Raw genomic sequence first — 17,345 nt, 5'->3', positions numbered from 1 at the left:
CAACTCTGTAATGCTCAGTGGTGCCTCTGAGAAGCACTGTAAATTAATTCTGCTCCTCTTTGAGACATAAATGCTTGTTGGAAGCATGTCACATACAAGAACCTTGTGTCTTTCTCTAGCTGTGTGTCTGATTCTATGATGCTGATAGACCAAAATGTCTATACATGTGTATTTGTCTCAGTGTCTGAGCATGAGAGCATATGTGTCTTTATGCGTCAGAGTGCATTATGTGTGAAACAGGGTCTGGCTGGAAGATCAAAGTCCCTCCATAACTCCTCAGTCAGTCAGCCGGCCAGCGTATTGCCGGGAAGCTCCACTCACCACAGGGGATGATGAGTTATTTGACTCAGATTATTTCAATTAAAACACATTTGTTCCGTTATTGGGAAAGCCTCTAATCACTTAAAAATAGCAATTGAGAAAGCTCATGCTCAGTTTTATTAGAATGCATGTATAAATGGTTTAGTTCCAGCAACAGTGAAAATGTGTGTGATTTCAGTGTAATTTCATTTTAAAGGAATAATACTTCCTCCCAAGCCTACTTTTTTGTTTTTTAACATTCTGACAGCTAAAATATAAAATCTTGTAGTTTTTAAAAGTTATATGATTTTGAAAAAACTATCTTGTTACAAATAACAGGAAGCAAATGCAGGATTTGAACATAAGTGTTCACATTCTGTAAATGATGGTTAAAGGATCAGGCTGAAGGCAGAGAGCAGAAATCCAGGGGCAGTGGAGAGAATGGCGGGCAATTGGCACTGCAGCTGCAGTGGTGAAAGACCACAGCAAGCAGAGAGAGCTTTTGGTGGTTTGTGGATGGGCAAGGGAACAACAGAGACACAGTCAGGCTGGACATGATGCTGAAGTGTAAGAGAGAAAGTTTAGTAACAACAAACCCTGTGCATTATGTGTGAAACAGGGTCTGACTTGAAGACTTACACTACAATCACTTTTCGTGTAAGTCAGTTTGCATTTTCTTACCACTGCGGTCAGAGTCTAAGTAAATTGAGTGCACACAGGTGAGTTGGTGGGAGGCAGGTAATCGAGCTAGGACAGGGGATGAGCAGAGTCAAGTGAAGGGAGACCCCACCTACACACCATAGACACAGAGAGAGAGACAGATGGGGGGCACAGAGAACATAGGGAATAGGAAACATTGGATAGACTCTTTACCACAGGCATAGTGTTTTTTTGCATGTAAAATTGCTGAAAAGGAAAAATATTCAATGGGCTTTTGTCAAAGGAAATCCTGCATTAATTGTCTTTTTCTTTTACATGACCATTTCATTTTTAATGTAGTCTTCTTAATGTTAATTTGACCATAACAAGGAAGTGCACTAGATAACCTGATTTCTGTTCGAGAATCCAGGTACTTCCCTGTTCTCATGTCCTATGAAACTCATTCAATTAAACTGATGATATTTCATTCTTTGCTATTTCCTTGTTTCTTAATATGCCACCCACTCCCGGGTGTCCTTGCAAATGAAGTGTGATGGTAGTGATGAAGTGTAACCGCGACTGGTTTGGAGGTGCCGTGCCAGTGACAGGGTGGTCCCTGCTTTATACTGCTGCTACTGATGGTGCTGGTACCCTCATGCTCATCACACACACATTGTTTGGTGGCACCTGGCCATAAGAGGGGTGATGATGGTGAAAAGCCTGGTAATAATCAAACTTCTTCTCAGTGCTGTTGGTCTTTGTAGAGCGCTTTAAGAGTTTTAGGCCTTTTTTCATCAATTCTAAAAAGTCAGAGCAGATGACTTGTGTAATAATTGTATGCAATACACTGGCAGCTATAATTCATATTCACTGTTCACTTTTCAGTGATGGCTGGCCATCATAACAGTTTAATTTAACAGGATAAAGAGCTGTTTGTAAAGCTTTTTTTCATTCCTTGTAATTCAACACTTTTTTGAGGCTTTCTTTGTGTTGTTTCTGTGGATAGTATCTTATTTAATTGTAATAAATGTTTATATTCTTTTGATGGCTCGTAACTATCTTGGAAAATGTGAGATCATAAAATGTTTTATAGTCACCACTTATCCAAGCTGACATCATTTTCTCTGCTGATGAGGTTTAGGTACTTTTGAGCCAGTACTATCAGTTCACTTTTTTTGTTTGTTTGTTTATATGTGCAGTGCTAATCATTTCCAGTAAAGAACCATGCTGTTTCCAAAGGCTTTATATTTTAATCATGCTGTGCTGCTGGAAAGACTTAGAAAAGGCCACTGCATTTACATAATGAAGTAGAGCTGCAGAAGGAAATGTAAAATTAACATTTAGAAATAAATAAGCTTTGGAATATAAACTGAGAAAAATGCAAAGGGAAAAAACATAAATATATAAAGACTGCATAAATATATATTTTTAAAATGAATTAATAAATGAACGGGAAAGTTGAGAAAAGCAAAAAATAGGGGAATTGATACAAAGAAATACTGAAGCAAGTTAAAATAGTTACATCTACGTATATCTCAAAAAGTAGATTCCTATATTTATTTTTAATAATAATGCATTTCATTTCTATAGTTCTCATTTTAATTATTTATTAGCACTTCATGCTCTCCGTAATGTTCTCACCTGTAATGTTCTTGCTCTATCCCCTTGTCAAAATCTGCCTACACACAGAATGACAAACATAGTTACAAACACCTGCTGGCATTTCAACACCACCTTTGTCGTAGTTTCACTGTCGCAGTTGGTGTTACTGTGAATGTGTTTTTCCTCAGTGACGCACACACATGCAAACACAGACTCACAAGATGAAAACGGTAACAGTCACATTGTTGCGGCTTGTAATGATACCAGCTCTGCTATCATGACTGTTAATGAATCCGAGATTAAGTTTGGAACATCCAAGAATAGGCAACTAGGATGGCCGAAATATTGAAATAAATATGGAAGGTATTGCCTGATCACCTTACCTTTGGTACGTAACATAGCTGGCAAGAAGTGACACTTTCTACATGAGAGACAGAAGAGTGGGGAGGTTGGAGGTGGGGTAGATGATAGTAAGGTTGTAGTATGGTACAGTGTAGAGTAAAAATCGATATGCAGTTTATAAGACCGATACTGTTATTTGGTGATTTAAAAATCCACTATATTGGCAAAATGTTTTTGTTTTGTTTTGTTTTTTTGTTCGGAAAGATAAAAAGATTTCCATAACATTTGTTATGTGTCTTTAAGATTTTGAAGTTTTTGTTTTGGGGCTGCAGTTGGTTAGAATTTAAAGTTTAAGCGTTATTTTCATGCTTCTTGTTGGATGTTGAAGCTCTTCTTGGAACCTTGTTAAGATCTGACCATACAAAATATGATTTTTTTTTCCATTTTGCAAGTGGTCTTAAACTTTTGATTGGGACTGTATAATGCCTTCATATTGTATTTCGAATTGTCTAGTGGATTCCATGGCACAGAGCATTAACATACTTGAACACTGTGAGCACAGTGTTCAAGTATGGTGTTTCTAATAAACTGCTTGGTGAGTGTATATACAAGTATAATTTGAGGCTGAAAGAACTGTGGTAACGTTGCCAGTTTAACTTACTTAACATGGTTGAGACAGCAGCATAACAGATGTTTCTTTGGTGCTTTTTTTCCATATATGAGTCCAGGGCTGTTGGTTTATGCTTAAGAAACATGTCCTATGAAATTTACTGTATCCACATGCATATGCTTGTGCGGAATGGCTAATAGATTATCTGGGGAAAACCCAATGTTTGGTGGGAAAAAAATGTAAAACCTTCACCTTTGTATTTAGTGTCTAACAAATATAAACCCAATGGTTAGTATCAGCTAAAACTGAACTAATGGGCAGGTTTTTGAATTTATGTGCTGTTCTTTGAAGTCTTTGTTTTTTTCTTCCTAATTTTGAGTAAGTCATTCATCAGCTGGTTGTTCTTTTTGGTGTCCGTCATGTGCGGTGATTGATCTTTTGGTAAACGTAACAGGGTTAGAGAGGTGAAACTGTCTGTGGACACACAGCCGGTTTCGGTTTCAGGTTGGCACACAAATGTTTAGGATTAAAGCACGAAATGTGAAAGCATGTATTTAATAGTATTACATGTTGTTGATCAGTGCTTTTCCAGCATATTGGTATATTTGCATCACTTTATGCCAGTTTATGTAATTTATCAGTTCAATACAAACATCCAGACTGCATAAAATAAAACGTATAAGATGAACATTTCAGGTTCATCATTTGTACAGCCACCTGTTTAATACTGTCTAGCTCTCCTTCGAGCCTGGGCTTGGTCTGGAGGAATGTTCAGATGGGTGGTATTAGGTAAAGTATCATTCTGATGAATGCCAGGACCCGTGTTTTGCTAGTTTGAAGTTTGCAGAATAATAAGATGATATTTGACTTATCACTTGAGCCCTGTCAATATTTTATGCTCCCTTGTTGAAAGACTTGCAGTCAGAAATTCAAGGAACTGCAAATCACTGATGTAACAGCGTGAATATTGTTTGAAATGAATACGCAGTAGTGGAGGGCCTCTTTCAGCGATCGTTAGGCTACGTCTTCTCCTGGTAGCATAGTAAAGTTAAATTTATTCCAAAGCTGACAACAAAAGTGCCAATGCAAAGTTTTCATTGAAAGCAAAGGTTGTCCCACAATATGTATAAACATTTCTATAATTCGATCACTGGCAAGTGTGTACATGGCATGAGTTGCAAAAGCAAGACATCCATCATCACTGTGGCAGCCAATAACCTGGTGGGAGAAAATGTAATGATGCAATAAAAGGGTATCTTACCCCCCACCTCAATGTGTTGAGTGGAGGCGTCTGTCAGTGCTTTTGAAACAACTCACTGATTTGTTGGAGCCAGAAACAATGATGCCTAGAAGTGAGACTAATCGTTCTCATGTGGATCAGTACTTCAGAAGGCCAGATGTTGGGAGTGTAAATTGTGCGTATGTTGATACTATTACAAACCCCATCAGCACACATGCATATTTGGTCAGAAATACACAAAAATTGGTCAATTCTGGGAAGACACTAAATTAGCTTTACTTAAAAAATACGCTTCATGCCATTACCCATGTAAAACTTAAATAATTGTGTAGCTTGGAGTCCATGTGTACATCTGTCTGATGGTCTTCCTTATTCAATTTCTTGTCTACATGTACATGTAGACACTTGTCTACATGTACAAGACATTTCTTGTAGTATACATTGTTTTCTACAGCGTTACATCTTTAACTCATTTTCCATCTGGTTTGCCTAAGTGGGAAGATTTGTGTATCATATTTCCACTGTAGTTAAAAAAATGCTATTTAAGATTCTCTGATGTCTAATGAATCTTATTATGTTTGGTTAGCCCCATGATTTAAAAAAAAAAAGACTTTTGCAGAACTGTTGATGTTGGCAAATGAAGTTATAAATTATTGATCACCATTGTGAATATTTAAACAGTGATAGGAATCCCCGGAATAGAGAGGCTCACCTTTTGTAGCCTGATTGTGCATATCCAATTTTGTCTTCATTGTTTTTGTCTTTAGTTTCAGCATTAAATTGATTGTTGAGTTTTGTGCTTATGTTAAAAACAGGTAAACGCTACATTCCTCACTCATCATAGACCCTCAGGGTTTGTGTACAAAAAGCAGTCAAGGGCCAAAAAGAAAGAAGTTGAAAGAAACTTTTCCAAGACTGTGCAACTTCTTGTAAATACCATAATTGCTATGAGTAGTATCATCATGCTGAGTGCCTTTACGTGTGCCAAGTGAAGTTCCAGTTACACCCAGAGATGTGTGTGTATGTGTGTGTGTTTTAGCAGTACCCTCAAACACAGTCAGTCACACCAGGGCCAATTGGTAACAGTTGTAGCCAGGCCTCCCTGCACTGCAACAAGAGATACCACAGGAGGGGTGACTTAAAAAACCCTTTCTCTTCTCTTTCCCCTTTCTCTGTATCCTCAGGAGAAATCATCTCCTGAATAAGCACAACAAAATTAGACCCACTGACTTAGATTGTGTTTAAATTGGTCACAGGAAACAAGCATTTTCTCTGTGTGCTATGCCCTCTCCTGGAATGAGTCCTAAAATAATACAAAGTTAATACAGCGCATCCTGGAGCCACCATGGGGTGTAACTGTTTATCCAAGTGCCTCCACTGCACACACACAAAAAACCAAAGCTTTGAGCTTGAGTCAGCGTTACAGATCCTTGGGGCAGATATAGATCTGTGATGTGGAAGTGAAATTGTTCAGATTTTGATTAATACCCGCACTTCATCATCTTTGCTGTCTGATTTGTTTTAAAATGAATACATGCATACACTAACAATGACTCTGCATTGTTCTAGATCTAGGTTCTCTCCTACTGTCTATACAGAAACATACACATAGTTATATGTCTATTAAAATCAATCTTTAAAACTGTGGGATGTCCATGCTTTCGCGTAATATTTTTCTTGTTCTCTTTGTTGCTATTGTGCCTTTATTGGTCTGGATAAAGAACTGTAACACAACCAGTTCCTTATTAACATTGGATCTGGATTGTTGCTTCTTAAGTTGAATCAGACAGTCCACTAATTGCTCAGCGAGATTGGTTCTTAACACACTGAGTTTTAATTAAATAACTGGCTAATGGAAGAGGGCGTTCTCCTGCAAGGGAATACAGCTCATATGAGAATCTGTGCAGATCAGGGAGTTTTGGCAAACCCCCTTGTGTTATTATTAAGATCATGGCTTTATAGTGGTATAAATGTCTGTTAACGATCATTTCCACTGCAATATAATGCTTTAAATTTCAAAACTCAATCTTTAACATCCTTCCAAAGATATTAGAGGATTCATGGATGGCTGCTCATCTAATCTCAAGGAGGCTTCTCCTGGAAACTCAGCCAGAAGAGGCATTGTATGGTTGTGTTTGAAAAAAATACTCTACAGACGTGTTAGTAGTTTTCTCTGTAGTAAAAATAGTAAAACTAAATATATAAATAACATTCGATTGCTAGTTGAGACAGCAGCTAGAGGGTTTGGGCTACATAAGATACCTCTGACTGGATGATGATGATGATGATGATGATGATGATGATGATGATGATGAGCTACCAGTCCTGGTAACTGGTAATTTGCATCCATCTGTCCATCGTGCCAGATGATCCTGACAGAAAAGATGGAGGAAACAGACCTGAAACTGACCCCAAATGGCAATGTGGCCATAAGATGATTTTGGTTTTTTCGTTTGTTTGTTGTTGTTTTTATTTTAAAGATTCAAGCTCTAGAAGGCACTTGAAGTGGTGTTGAGATAACTCAGGAAAAAGCAGAATAAAGTGACATCATGTGAAAGCAACATCTGTCTCCTATTGGTGTATGTGTGTGTGTTTCAGGGGTCCCATTCTGCTTTTAAATAGGGCCAGGTTTATGCCCATTGTTTTTGTGTTTTTCTTTTTTATGTAAGTGTGAAAAACGTGATGTGTGTCAGCGATAAACTTCTGTCTTTTTTTTTTTCCTCACAATTTGCACCACTGTTCTCTGTAATTCTGAAGCCTTGCTAGTTTTCTCACCCATTGAACACAGCAGAGAGAGAGAGAGAGAGAGCAGTGCAATAGGTTACTGCAAACAGCTATTTTGCTGTGTTTGGGGGGGGAATCTGCTAAAGAGTCATGACAAGTGGTAAAATCTAGCAACAAAGCTGCTTACTTAGTAACGCTGAGCTGAAGTATTTTGATCACTGTCATGAGCAAGAAGGATGTCAGGACAGGCTGAAATAGTACACATTTCACCTTAACACACAAAACAAGGAAACAACAACAACAAAAAATATCCCAGAATGGGAAAACCTATCCTAACCAGTATACGAACACTTAGATTTTGTGGTACAGAGCTCTGTATTATAGCAGGTGTAACCAAAATTTTCTGGGACTTGGTCCATAAAGTTAAAAACCTCATCTGATTTAAAGTTATTTTGACTGTTTTCTAAAGGAAAATTGTTCCAAGGAAACGCACATGGATTGCCTGGTTCTGTATGAGCTGTAAAACTACTTAAAACTTCTTGTTATGAAAGTAACTGTTCACTAGTTTTTGTTTATGTTTGCTTTGGAAATATTACAAATCGTGAGCTGTTCCTTTGCCTTTCTGTACTTTTCTCTTTGCACCATTTAGTACCAGTTAACCCAGGTTTTAACCTCCTAGGACCTGGCGTCCACATATGTGGACATCACATTTTGGGTTGTCTAGACCAAAATACTAAATATTGCTCTGCAAGGGCCTGATATCCACTTACGAGGACGTTATACTGCCACTGTTCTATCGAAATTTAAAATGAATGTCCTCATATGTGCATCCGATTTTTCTCAGAAACAAAAATCAGGTAAAAAAAACAAAACAAAAACATAATTCTTTGTTTTTACATTCATCAGGTCCCAATCAGCCCAAATAGCAAAGAGAAATTTAAAATGCATGCCATGAGAGAGTTAATGTCTTTGGAGGTTAATTTGTACAAAGAAATTTCTGGATCTGTGCAGGTTCTTTTTGATGTTTTCTAGGAAAGCCTTATATGGACTTTTGTTTTTAATGAAATTAACCAGTGATTTATACCTTGTTGTAAAAGCTCTGTTTTTACATTCATTGTTAAAGTCTTTATTGTAGACTTTGAGAGTGATACAGCGGCTCCTTAAGAGTGTTCTTGAAAGTTATAAGGTTGTTTTTCTTAACAATGGAAATAATCCTGTCATCATCCACTTTAGACTTCAGTGGTCTTTCAGGCCTTTTGGTGTTGCTGAGCTGGTCAATGCATTCGTTCTTTTGAAGAATGTCCCATGTTGGCTAACCTAAAGCTCTCGCCATCTCTCTGATACTTTCATTTTTGGTTTTCAACCTAAAGATGACCTCTTGCTTGCATAGACATCTCTTTTGACCTCATATTGAAAGCTTCAGTGAACAGTAACTGGATACAAGTATATATCTTTCATCTGCTTATTTGCTCATGAAGTGACAAGAGAGCAGGCTTAACCTTACTGCAACTCAGTCACTGTTTTTCATTGCTTTTGAGCCTCTGAAAATGAGAAACTATGTATAAACATGTCTGTAATTAATTTCTAAACAGTTAATTCAGTACTTTGGTTAGAGACACTGAATTAAATCTGAATGTCTCTAGTTCAATCTTTTCTTGGTTGTTTCATTTAAAAACCATTGTAGTGGATTATAGAGGCCCCGCTGTATATATTTCTATACGAGGAAACTAAAGTATGTTCTTAATGTACTGCAGTGTCTTTAAAGATTACTTTAAAAATAAGACAAAAAAACAAACAAATCAGAAATCCCATTCTAATTCAGCTACAAATATTTAAAAACTAAGTATGTGTTCAATAAGAGCGCTTGTCTTTTGCATAATTGAGGTGAAATAAGCGTATAGCAGTGCATCCTAAAAAATGACAAACAGGAGAAATTTGTGTACACACATGCCATGCTTTTCCACGCTGTGGTTTTAGAGGTTTATTCAGTGTGATAGCACATTAAATAAATAAACTCTGTCTGAAACAGGGGCTTCTTTGTGGTATAGCTAATCTAAGCCAGCACCTGTCACACAGATAAGTTACAATGGGAAACTGAGAATTATGGTGTTAGAAACTTGATTTGATAATAGAGTGAACTGAAGGACTACGCATGTAAAAAGGCAGTATATTGTAGTGCAGCCATTCTTAGTGCAAACGTTAATTGAGCGTTTCATTGCAACTATAGTTAAAAATCATGTCCTAGAATGGATGGAAATTCATCAATGAAATGGGATGTTATTGCTGGGCCAGAACTGAATTAAGAAACTTGGCACCAGCGACTGAAAACATCCATGACTAGTTGGAGTGGCATGCAGCACGAATGGTTCAGTGTCTACACCCCTTCTCTGCCTGTAAAGGAAATATTTCTTCCTTCTAAATTGTTGCCTGATGCTTAGATGGTGATGTGGAAGTCTCGAGGGACACTGTACATACGGCAATCTCACGTCTCCCATCTGCTTGTCCTTGCCCCTTAACATTCTGGCCCTTCAAACTTACTTGCTTTTCTTTCCTTCCTCTAATTATTTTTGCAACTTAATTATTTGGTATCAGCCAAAAGGCAAACTGTCTTGTCAAATGGCGATGACTCTAGCTGGGGGAAACAAGGCAGTTTCATTTGAGTTGAAGACATTTGTGCTCACAAAGATAAATGCTGCAGACAGCCCCGAGCCCTCATTGGTGGGAATTCGGTCATGTTGCCCAGTTTTTGAAGATCATATCAACTGAGTACTACTTTGCCATACCGTAGCAATATATTCTTGTTCCCCTTCTGAAGAACACTGCCTGTAAACTTGGCACTAGTTTGTAGATGAGTTTAGCTTCCCATTCCTGTTTAGTTTGTAGTTGTCTGAGTGAATAAGTATACAATGTCATCTTTCAACATTATTACTTTTTAATTTGGAAATTTTTCAGCAGCTGTCTGTTCCCATTTCACATATACACAAAAGAAGAAAGAGAAATACAACAAACCATCAGAAAGAAACTACATCATCGCATGAACATTATAGATTGCTTTATCTCTAAAGTTTGTTCCTTTGACATCAATATTTCATCCTGTCACTGACACATTAACATTATCCATTTCTTAAATTTCACTCTACATTGTTCCTCATAGTCTTGTCATGTGAGTCAGTTGCTCCTTAACATATATTTCACTCGCCGTTTTTAGCCATTCATGTTGTTTTCGTGGTTCCGGTTTGTACCATCTCTGTGTGATTGCTTTTTAGCTGTCTGTTTTTGTTGCTGCACCAGATCTCTGGAGATGACATGTCAACACGGTGGCTTGCTCTAACAAATCACACAGGCTTCCATCTGGACGACCTTCAAGTCAGGAACTCCTACTGAAAGACCTTAGCCACAGCGCCAAACACACACACACAAAAGGAACACACTCTCTTTCTTTGGATCCTAAGGCATAGTCCCAGAAGCCTCAGCTTACGTCTTCAAAACTCATGAGAAATAAGGATCTGATTAAATCCAGGAAGGAGTGAAACCGTTTGAAAGGGCAAGGAGTGCTTTCATATGACTTACTTCCTCTGCCACAACTTATGTCTGTTGGCAGGTTCTGTCTTTTTGTTTGCCGGTCAGGTGTCATGTAATGCAGAACTTGTCTTTCCATCATTGAGAGTCATTTTTATATAGATGGTTACCTTGGGGGGGGGCAATTCCAACTCCCCAAAAAGTTGGGATGCTGTGTAGCTTGTAAATAAAAATAGAAATGCCGTGATTTGCAAATCTCATTCACTCATATTTTATTCACAGTAGAAGATAGAAAACACATGAGGTGTTTAAACCAAAACAAATGTTCACTTTTAAGTTAAAAACAATAGCTCATCTTAAATTTGACACCAGCAACACATCATAAAAACGTTGGGACAGGACCATGTTTACCACTGCGTAGCATCTCCAGTTTTAGTTGAGAACTGTTGCACATTTGGAGAAAGTGATGTTGTCCCATTCATATCTGATATATAAGATTTTAATTGTAGTTCTGTGCAATTAAACAGTTCTGTGTCGTCCATACTTTTTATTTTATTATGAGCGTACTGTTTTCAGTTGATGGAAGCTCTGGATTGGAGGCAGGCCAATTCAGTAACTGGACTTTTCTACTATGAAGCTACGCCATCAGAGATGCAGGCTTTTTAAATGAGCACTCATAACAGGCTGAACGGTTCCTCTCTTCTTTAGTCCAGAGGATGCAGTGTCCATGTTTTCAAATTTCAATTCTTCTGACTGGTCGATTTTAAGTGACCTTTGGTCCACAGAAGAAGACAATGTTCACATGTGGCTTCTTCTTTGCATGTTAGAGCTTTAACCTTAAATCAGCGGTCCCCAACCCCCGCTCTTTTGGTCGCGAAAGATGAAGCGTTATGCAGATATTGTTCCATAATTTGTTGATGCAGTTCTTTGCAGATTAGTGAACCTCTGGCTCTCTTTACTTCTTAGACAATCTCGCTCTGTAAGATGCTTTTTTTTTTTACCCAATTGTAAAGAAAAGCAGATAGACAGTTTTTGCAAAACCTGTATTTGTTTTTTTTCTTCTTTGTGCTTTTTATATATTTTTCTCTACAATATATTATGTTGTCTGTGTGTCAGTGACTTGATTAATGCAAAATAAAATCTAAATCTACTAGTGCACATGATCTGACCTGAGCAATTAGCTTGACTGACTTTTTTCCCCTTTTTTTTGTCTTTTTTTGTCTCTTAGAAATTATTGACGACCTTGCACATCTTGTGGACACGACAGATAACAGAATTCGTAATGAAACACGAAGGGTGAAGCTGGTGGAGACGAAGTCGGCCTCTTGCGGTGAGCATTCCTGTTTCTTTCACATGCAAAGCACTTTGTCATGTCTTTGTCTTTTATGCCATGGAGCACAGAAGACCACATAGATCTGTTCATTTAATTAAATATTATAAAACAATCTTTAATAGCATAAATACTTGCCATAAAATATCTGTTGCAGGTTTTTCCCATGCATTTAGCTGTTATAAAGAAAGATAATTGCTTCTGTGGCAGCTATGCACAAAAAGTGCATTTTGCAAGCTAAGCTTCTTGTGATCTTTTGGCATTACAAAGCTATCTTCACCATTAAGCCATTTCAGCAGCGTTGGTGTTACTGCTGCTTTTTCCTTATTTTCCAGAATAGTGTTTAATGGAGCTGAAAAACAATGATGCTGATGGCAATAAGCCCTCTCAGTACAGAGCATGTTGTGAATGAATGGTGGGTGGACTGGTTTTGTCTGTCACGCCTGCTAACAGTGTCCTGGCTTTAAGGGTCTCTCATGCAAGTCCTTTGAGGAATCATCAAATATCCACTGAGGGTTGGCCGTGTCATCAGCCACTGTTGTCTCAACTTCACATTTACAGAGTTGACCTCTTTCCTTAGAAGTTTTGTGAATGTATGACCCTTCTTTAGTATTATCACTGATCTGCTTTGGTTTGTGTAACTTTTGTTTTATTGTGTACAAAAAGACTGCTTCACTCTTTTCAGAGGGTCCCGCTTTTCAGAGGGAAACAGCTGCCACGAGATGTGTGTTAACTGGCTCTAAAGCCAACCTATGGAATGTGGCAGTGAGTGTGAGTGAGGCTGGCTCAGTAGGCCCTGTGAAATGCCAGACCGCATTGCTATGGCAAAGACTGCATTGTTGTGCACGGAGACCTCACAGCCAGGAACAGAGCAGGCAATAGGAAGGTCAGCCCCCCAAATGCTTCATTCTGTTGGTCTTGTCCCCATGGTGCCTGAGCGTGAGTTTGTTTGAAGATCCCAGAGCTTAGATTGTGTTAGAATCAGGACTCTTTTTCTCTTTTTGTTGAACGTTTTTTTGCGAAGTCCCTCGATCTTCACAGGCAGAAGAGTATTCCTGGGCTGTTTGTGCATTTGTTTGTGTGTCCATTCATGTTTATGATCCCCTGCAAGTTTGTATGGAGCAAATACATATACATTCGCTTCCTAGTACTAGATTTGAGCCCCTTTTGCATTTAAAGCTTCCTTAATTTTTTAGGTGTAGATTCAACAAGGTGCTGGGAAGATTTTTCTCAGATTTTGGTCCATATTTACATGATACTATTACAAAGTTCCTGCAGATTTGTCAGGAGCACATTCATGACTTGAATATCCCATTTCATCACATCACAAAGGATCTCTACTGGATTTAGATATGGTGACTGTGGAGGCCCTCCTAGTGCAGTGAGCTAAGTGGCAAATCCAGTTGCTTTCATGCTGTTTATGCCAAATTCTGACAATACCATCTGAACATTGCAGCAGAAACAAGACTCATCACACCAGACAATATTTTTCCAATATAGTGTTGTCTAATTTTGGGATCCAGTACAAATTATTGCCTCAGTTTCTTGCAATTAGTTTCAGGACTGGCACTGGTGTGCTCTTCTGCTGCTGTTGGCCATCTGCTTCAAGGTTTAATGCATTTTGCAATCAGAGTCTCTTTTTTGCATACTTTTAGAGTGATGATTTGAGCTACTGTTGTTTTCCTATCTGCTTGAAGCAGTCTAGCCAATATTTTCTGACCTCTGGCATCAACAAGGCCTTTTCAACCAGAGAACTGTCACTCACTGGATAGGATTTGTTTTTCAGACCCTTCTCTGTAAACCCTAGTCATCCATGAAAATCTCAGTAGATCATGAGTTTCTGAAATATTCAGACCAGCCCATCTGGCACCAATAACCATGCCACATTAAATCATCTTTGTTCCCCATTCTGATGCTCAGTTTAATTTTCAGCAGGTCGTCATGACCATGTTTACATGCCTAAATGCATTGATTTAATACCATTGGATTGGCTGAATATTTACATTAATGAGCAGTTGATCAGATGAAACAGGTGAACCTAGTAAAGGTGAGTGCATGTTTGCATTTTTAACAGTATTTAAAGGTATTTCTTATGTCTACCTGTGTGCGTGTGTGTGTGTGTGTGTGTATATACATTTGTGTGTTTCTGATTTGTTTTGACAAATGGAAAATTCCCCTGTGGTCTTTTTCACTCTCACCTCTGTTCAATCTTTCTTTTTCTTTTTTTTTCAATCCTTTCTGTCATCCCCACGTTTGTCTTTTCATGTTTGACACTCGTCTTTGTGTCAAGCACAGAAAGAACTGAAAGTACTACATGCCACAAATTGTTTGGAGGGCTTTCCTTCTTTCTTCATGGCAGTGTGTTTGTAATTCCTCAGCTTTAAGGCTTTATTTATTTTTAAGACCACCTTTCATCCAAAACCGGTGTTTGGTGTTATGTCTTAGCTGAGTCCTTGTAAAGTTAGGAACGTCTGGCTGGAACAGCCAAACGCATACTTAACCTCCTAGGACCTGGCGTCCACATATGTGGACATCACATTTTGGGTTGCCTACACCAAAATACTTAATTTTTCTCTACAAGGGCCTGATATCCACTTACGAGGGCATTATGCTGCCACTGTTCTATCGAAGTTTAAAACAAATGTCCTCAAATGTGGATCTCATTTTTCTCAGAAACAAAAATTAGGTAAAGAAAAAAAATCTGCTAATTCTTTGTTTTTAAATTCATCAGGTCCCAATCAGCCCAAACAGGAAAGAAAAAAATAAAAAGGAGGTTAACGTAGCATAATGGAAATTAGGGTAGTTTTGAAGATAGGGGCATAGCAAATTTTTGTGCATACATGCAAACATACAAAACAAAACAAAAAACACTATACCAAAAAAATTAGCTGAACGTTTGAAAAGGGCCCAGATATTGCTAAACCATGGTTGCTGGAACACACTGTGCATAACTAGTGCCCTGTAGTGTTGAGAAATATCCATTTTGCTGAAACATATTAGATTCCTGCACAGAGCAGGCTTCAATCCACCCAAGATTCAGATTATTTTGACTGCATTTATAAATCTTCTTCATTCAAAATTTCAGTTTGGTGCACCTCAGATGTTAAGTTTCTATTTCATCATCAGTACCTTGAGGCTGGTGTCTTGATTCCAATAACATGAAAAAACAACCCCAAACAGGAAGCAAGAGTTTTCAAGAGTCCTTCAATAAACATTTGAGAAGTTTGCATTATTCTAGCAAAAAAAGGGGGAGTTGCAGTTTGTTTTTTGGGCTTTTTATTTTTTATATTTTTTTTACGGAATACAGCTCATAGGTTTTCCTGAATATGTGTGGCAGATTAGTCTAAATGACGCCAGAAATGCCATTACTGAAAATGTAAGTTAGAGCACATCAAATCAGATAACATCAACTTGAATAACCCTCCCAACAGAGCTTATCTTAAATTTGTAGAGGACCTTTGCGGGAACCCCCTGAATCCCACAGGTGGTTTGCATCAGACGTTGGTTTATGACGGACAGAATTTGACTCTCTTTTGAGAAGAGCGTGTTTGCTTAACATTGTCTATAATTGCAAGTTAGGAGTTACCAAGAAAAACACAAAGTGTGGGAGAGAAATATAACATTAAAACTGTTTTTTGATATTTTATGGCAGGTTTTGTTCCTCTTAACGCCCCAACATGATATACTGTTGGCAGACAGAGATCCCAGTTAAATATGTGTTATATAGCTGATGAAAGGCTTGCTTTAAATTACTGTATACATCCTGTTAATGATGTTTCCACATCAGAGGTTTTTCTCAGTAAGTGGCAAGTTCAAGTAAATTTGCCTCAAGATATCTGTAAATATTTGAAACCATTTTCATATTTCATATTTGACAGGGGTGTAGGGAGCACAGTTTCCTCCTTGGTCATGTGTTCAGACCACAAGATTACACTGCAGTGCATGCAGCTTCATCTGCCAGCTAAGCAGTGCACCAATTAATCTCAGATATATCACATAAATGTATATTTTAGATACACCCTTAAAAATAAATTGCATTTTTAAATGTTGTAAAACATATAAACACTATCAAAAATGAATGCTAGCATGCATTTAAAACAGACGTTTGTGGCACTCTTAATGAGCATTGTATTGTATACTCTGATTTATGAGGTCCCCTGATTTTCCACTTGCGTCACCAAACAGTTAACATTTTCACATAACTGCCTCAAAATTTGGTGCACTTTAATTTCCATTAATTCTTCCTCAAGTATGAATCTTAAGTCTGGCAGTTCTATAAGCTCTCCTGGAACCATGATACGGTTCTATAAACTTTATAGAAATATTACTGTCCTTAAAATAAATGTAAGAAGTTTGGCAATTATCATGGTTTTAAAGATATATATTTTCCCATGTTCAAAGCAGTCACCTCAAGTTGCTTAAAGTCTTTACAGAGTAATACAAATCTGGAAAATATATATAATGTATAACTTCTGTAGGGTTTCCAATTTTCTCCTTAAAGAAGTGCACACGACATATAATTTACAGATGGATAAAGATTTCCGTATGCTGTAGTAGATGAAAATGCAGCCACATTTTAGTTGGACACCATATGTTTTAATATATATGTCAGCAAAATTTTCAACATATTTCTAAAGCTACAATCAATTAAAAATACGTGTCTTTAGTTGTGTTTTTAAAAAATAGGTTCATGTTTATCTTGTTAGCATAAAATTAATCTTTTCTCCTTTGTTTTGTCTTTTTTGTGTACAAAGGGGCGACCGTGGCTCAGGGGGTTGGGAATCGCATCTGTAACCGGAAGGTTGCCGGTTCGATCCCTGGGCTCTCTGTCCTGGTCGTTGTGTCCTTGGGCAAGACACTTTACCCTACTTGCCTACTGGTGTTGGCCAGAGGGGCCGATGGCGCGATATGGCAGCCTCACTTCTGTCAGTCTGCCCCAGGGCAACTGTGGCTACAACCGTAGCTGCCTCCACCAGTGTATGAATGTGAGAGTGAATGAATAGTGGTATTGTAAAGCGCTTTGGGTGCCTTGAAAAGCG

The 17,345-nt window shown here is 38.0% G+C and overlaps 1 protein-coding gene across 1 annotated transcript in view; it reads left to right on the top strand.

Moving 5' to 3' along the window:
* The window catches only part of stx8 (syntaxin 8), a 45,809-nt gene that overhangs the window by 18,023 nt on the left and 10,441 nt on the right, over window positions 1-17,345 (top strand). Inside the window, exon 7 of the mRNA XM_080881137.1 lies at window positions 12,205-12,306. Coding sequence (XP_080737263.1) covers window positions 12,205-12,306 — 102 coding nt within the window. The remainder of the gene's footprint in view (window positions 1-12,204; window positions 12,307-17,345) is intronic.

The sequence above is a fragment of the Rhamphochromis sp. 'chilingali' genome, assembly GCF_963969265.1.
Source record: "Rhamphochromis sp. 'chilingali' genome assembly, chromosome: 4".
Lineage (NCBI taxonomy): Eukaryota > Metazoa > Chordata > Actinopteri > Cichliformes > Cichlidae > Rhamphochromis > Rhamphochromis sp. 'chilingali'.
The sequence above is the reverse complement of the archived record's forward strand: the minus strand, read 5'-3'. Positions and strand labels throughout refer to the sequence as shown.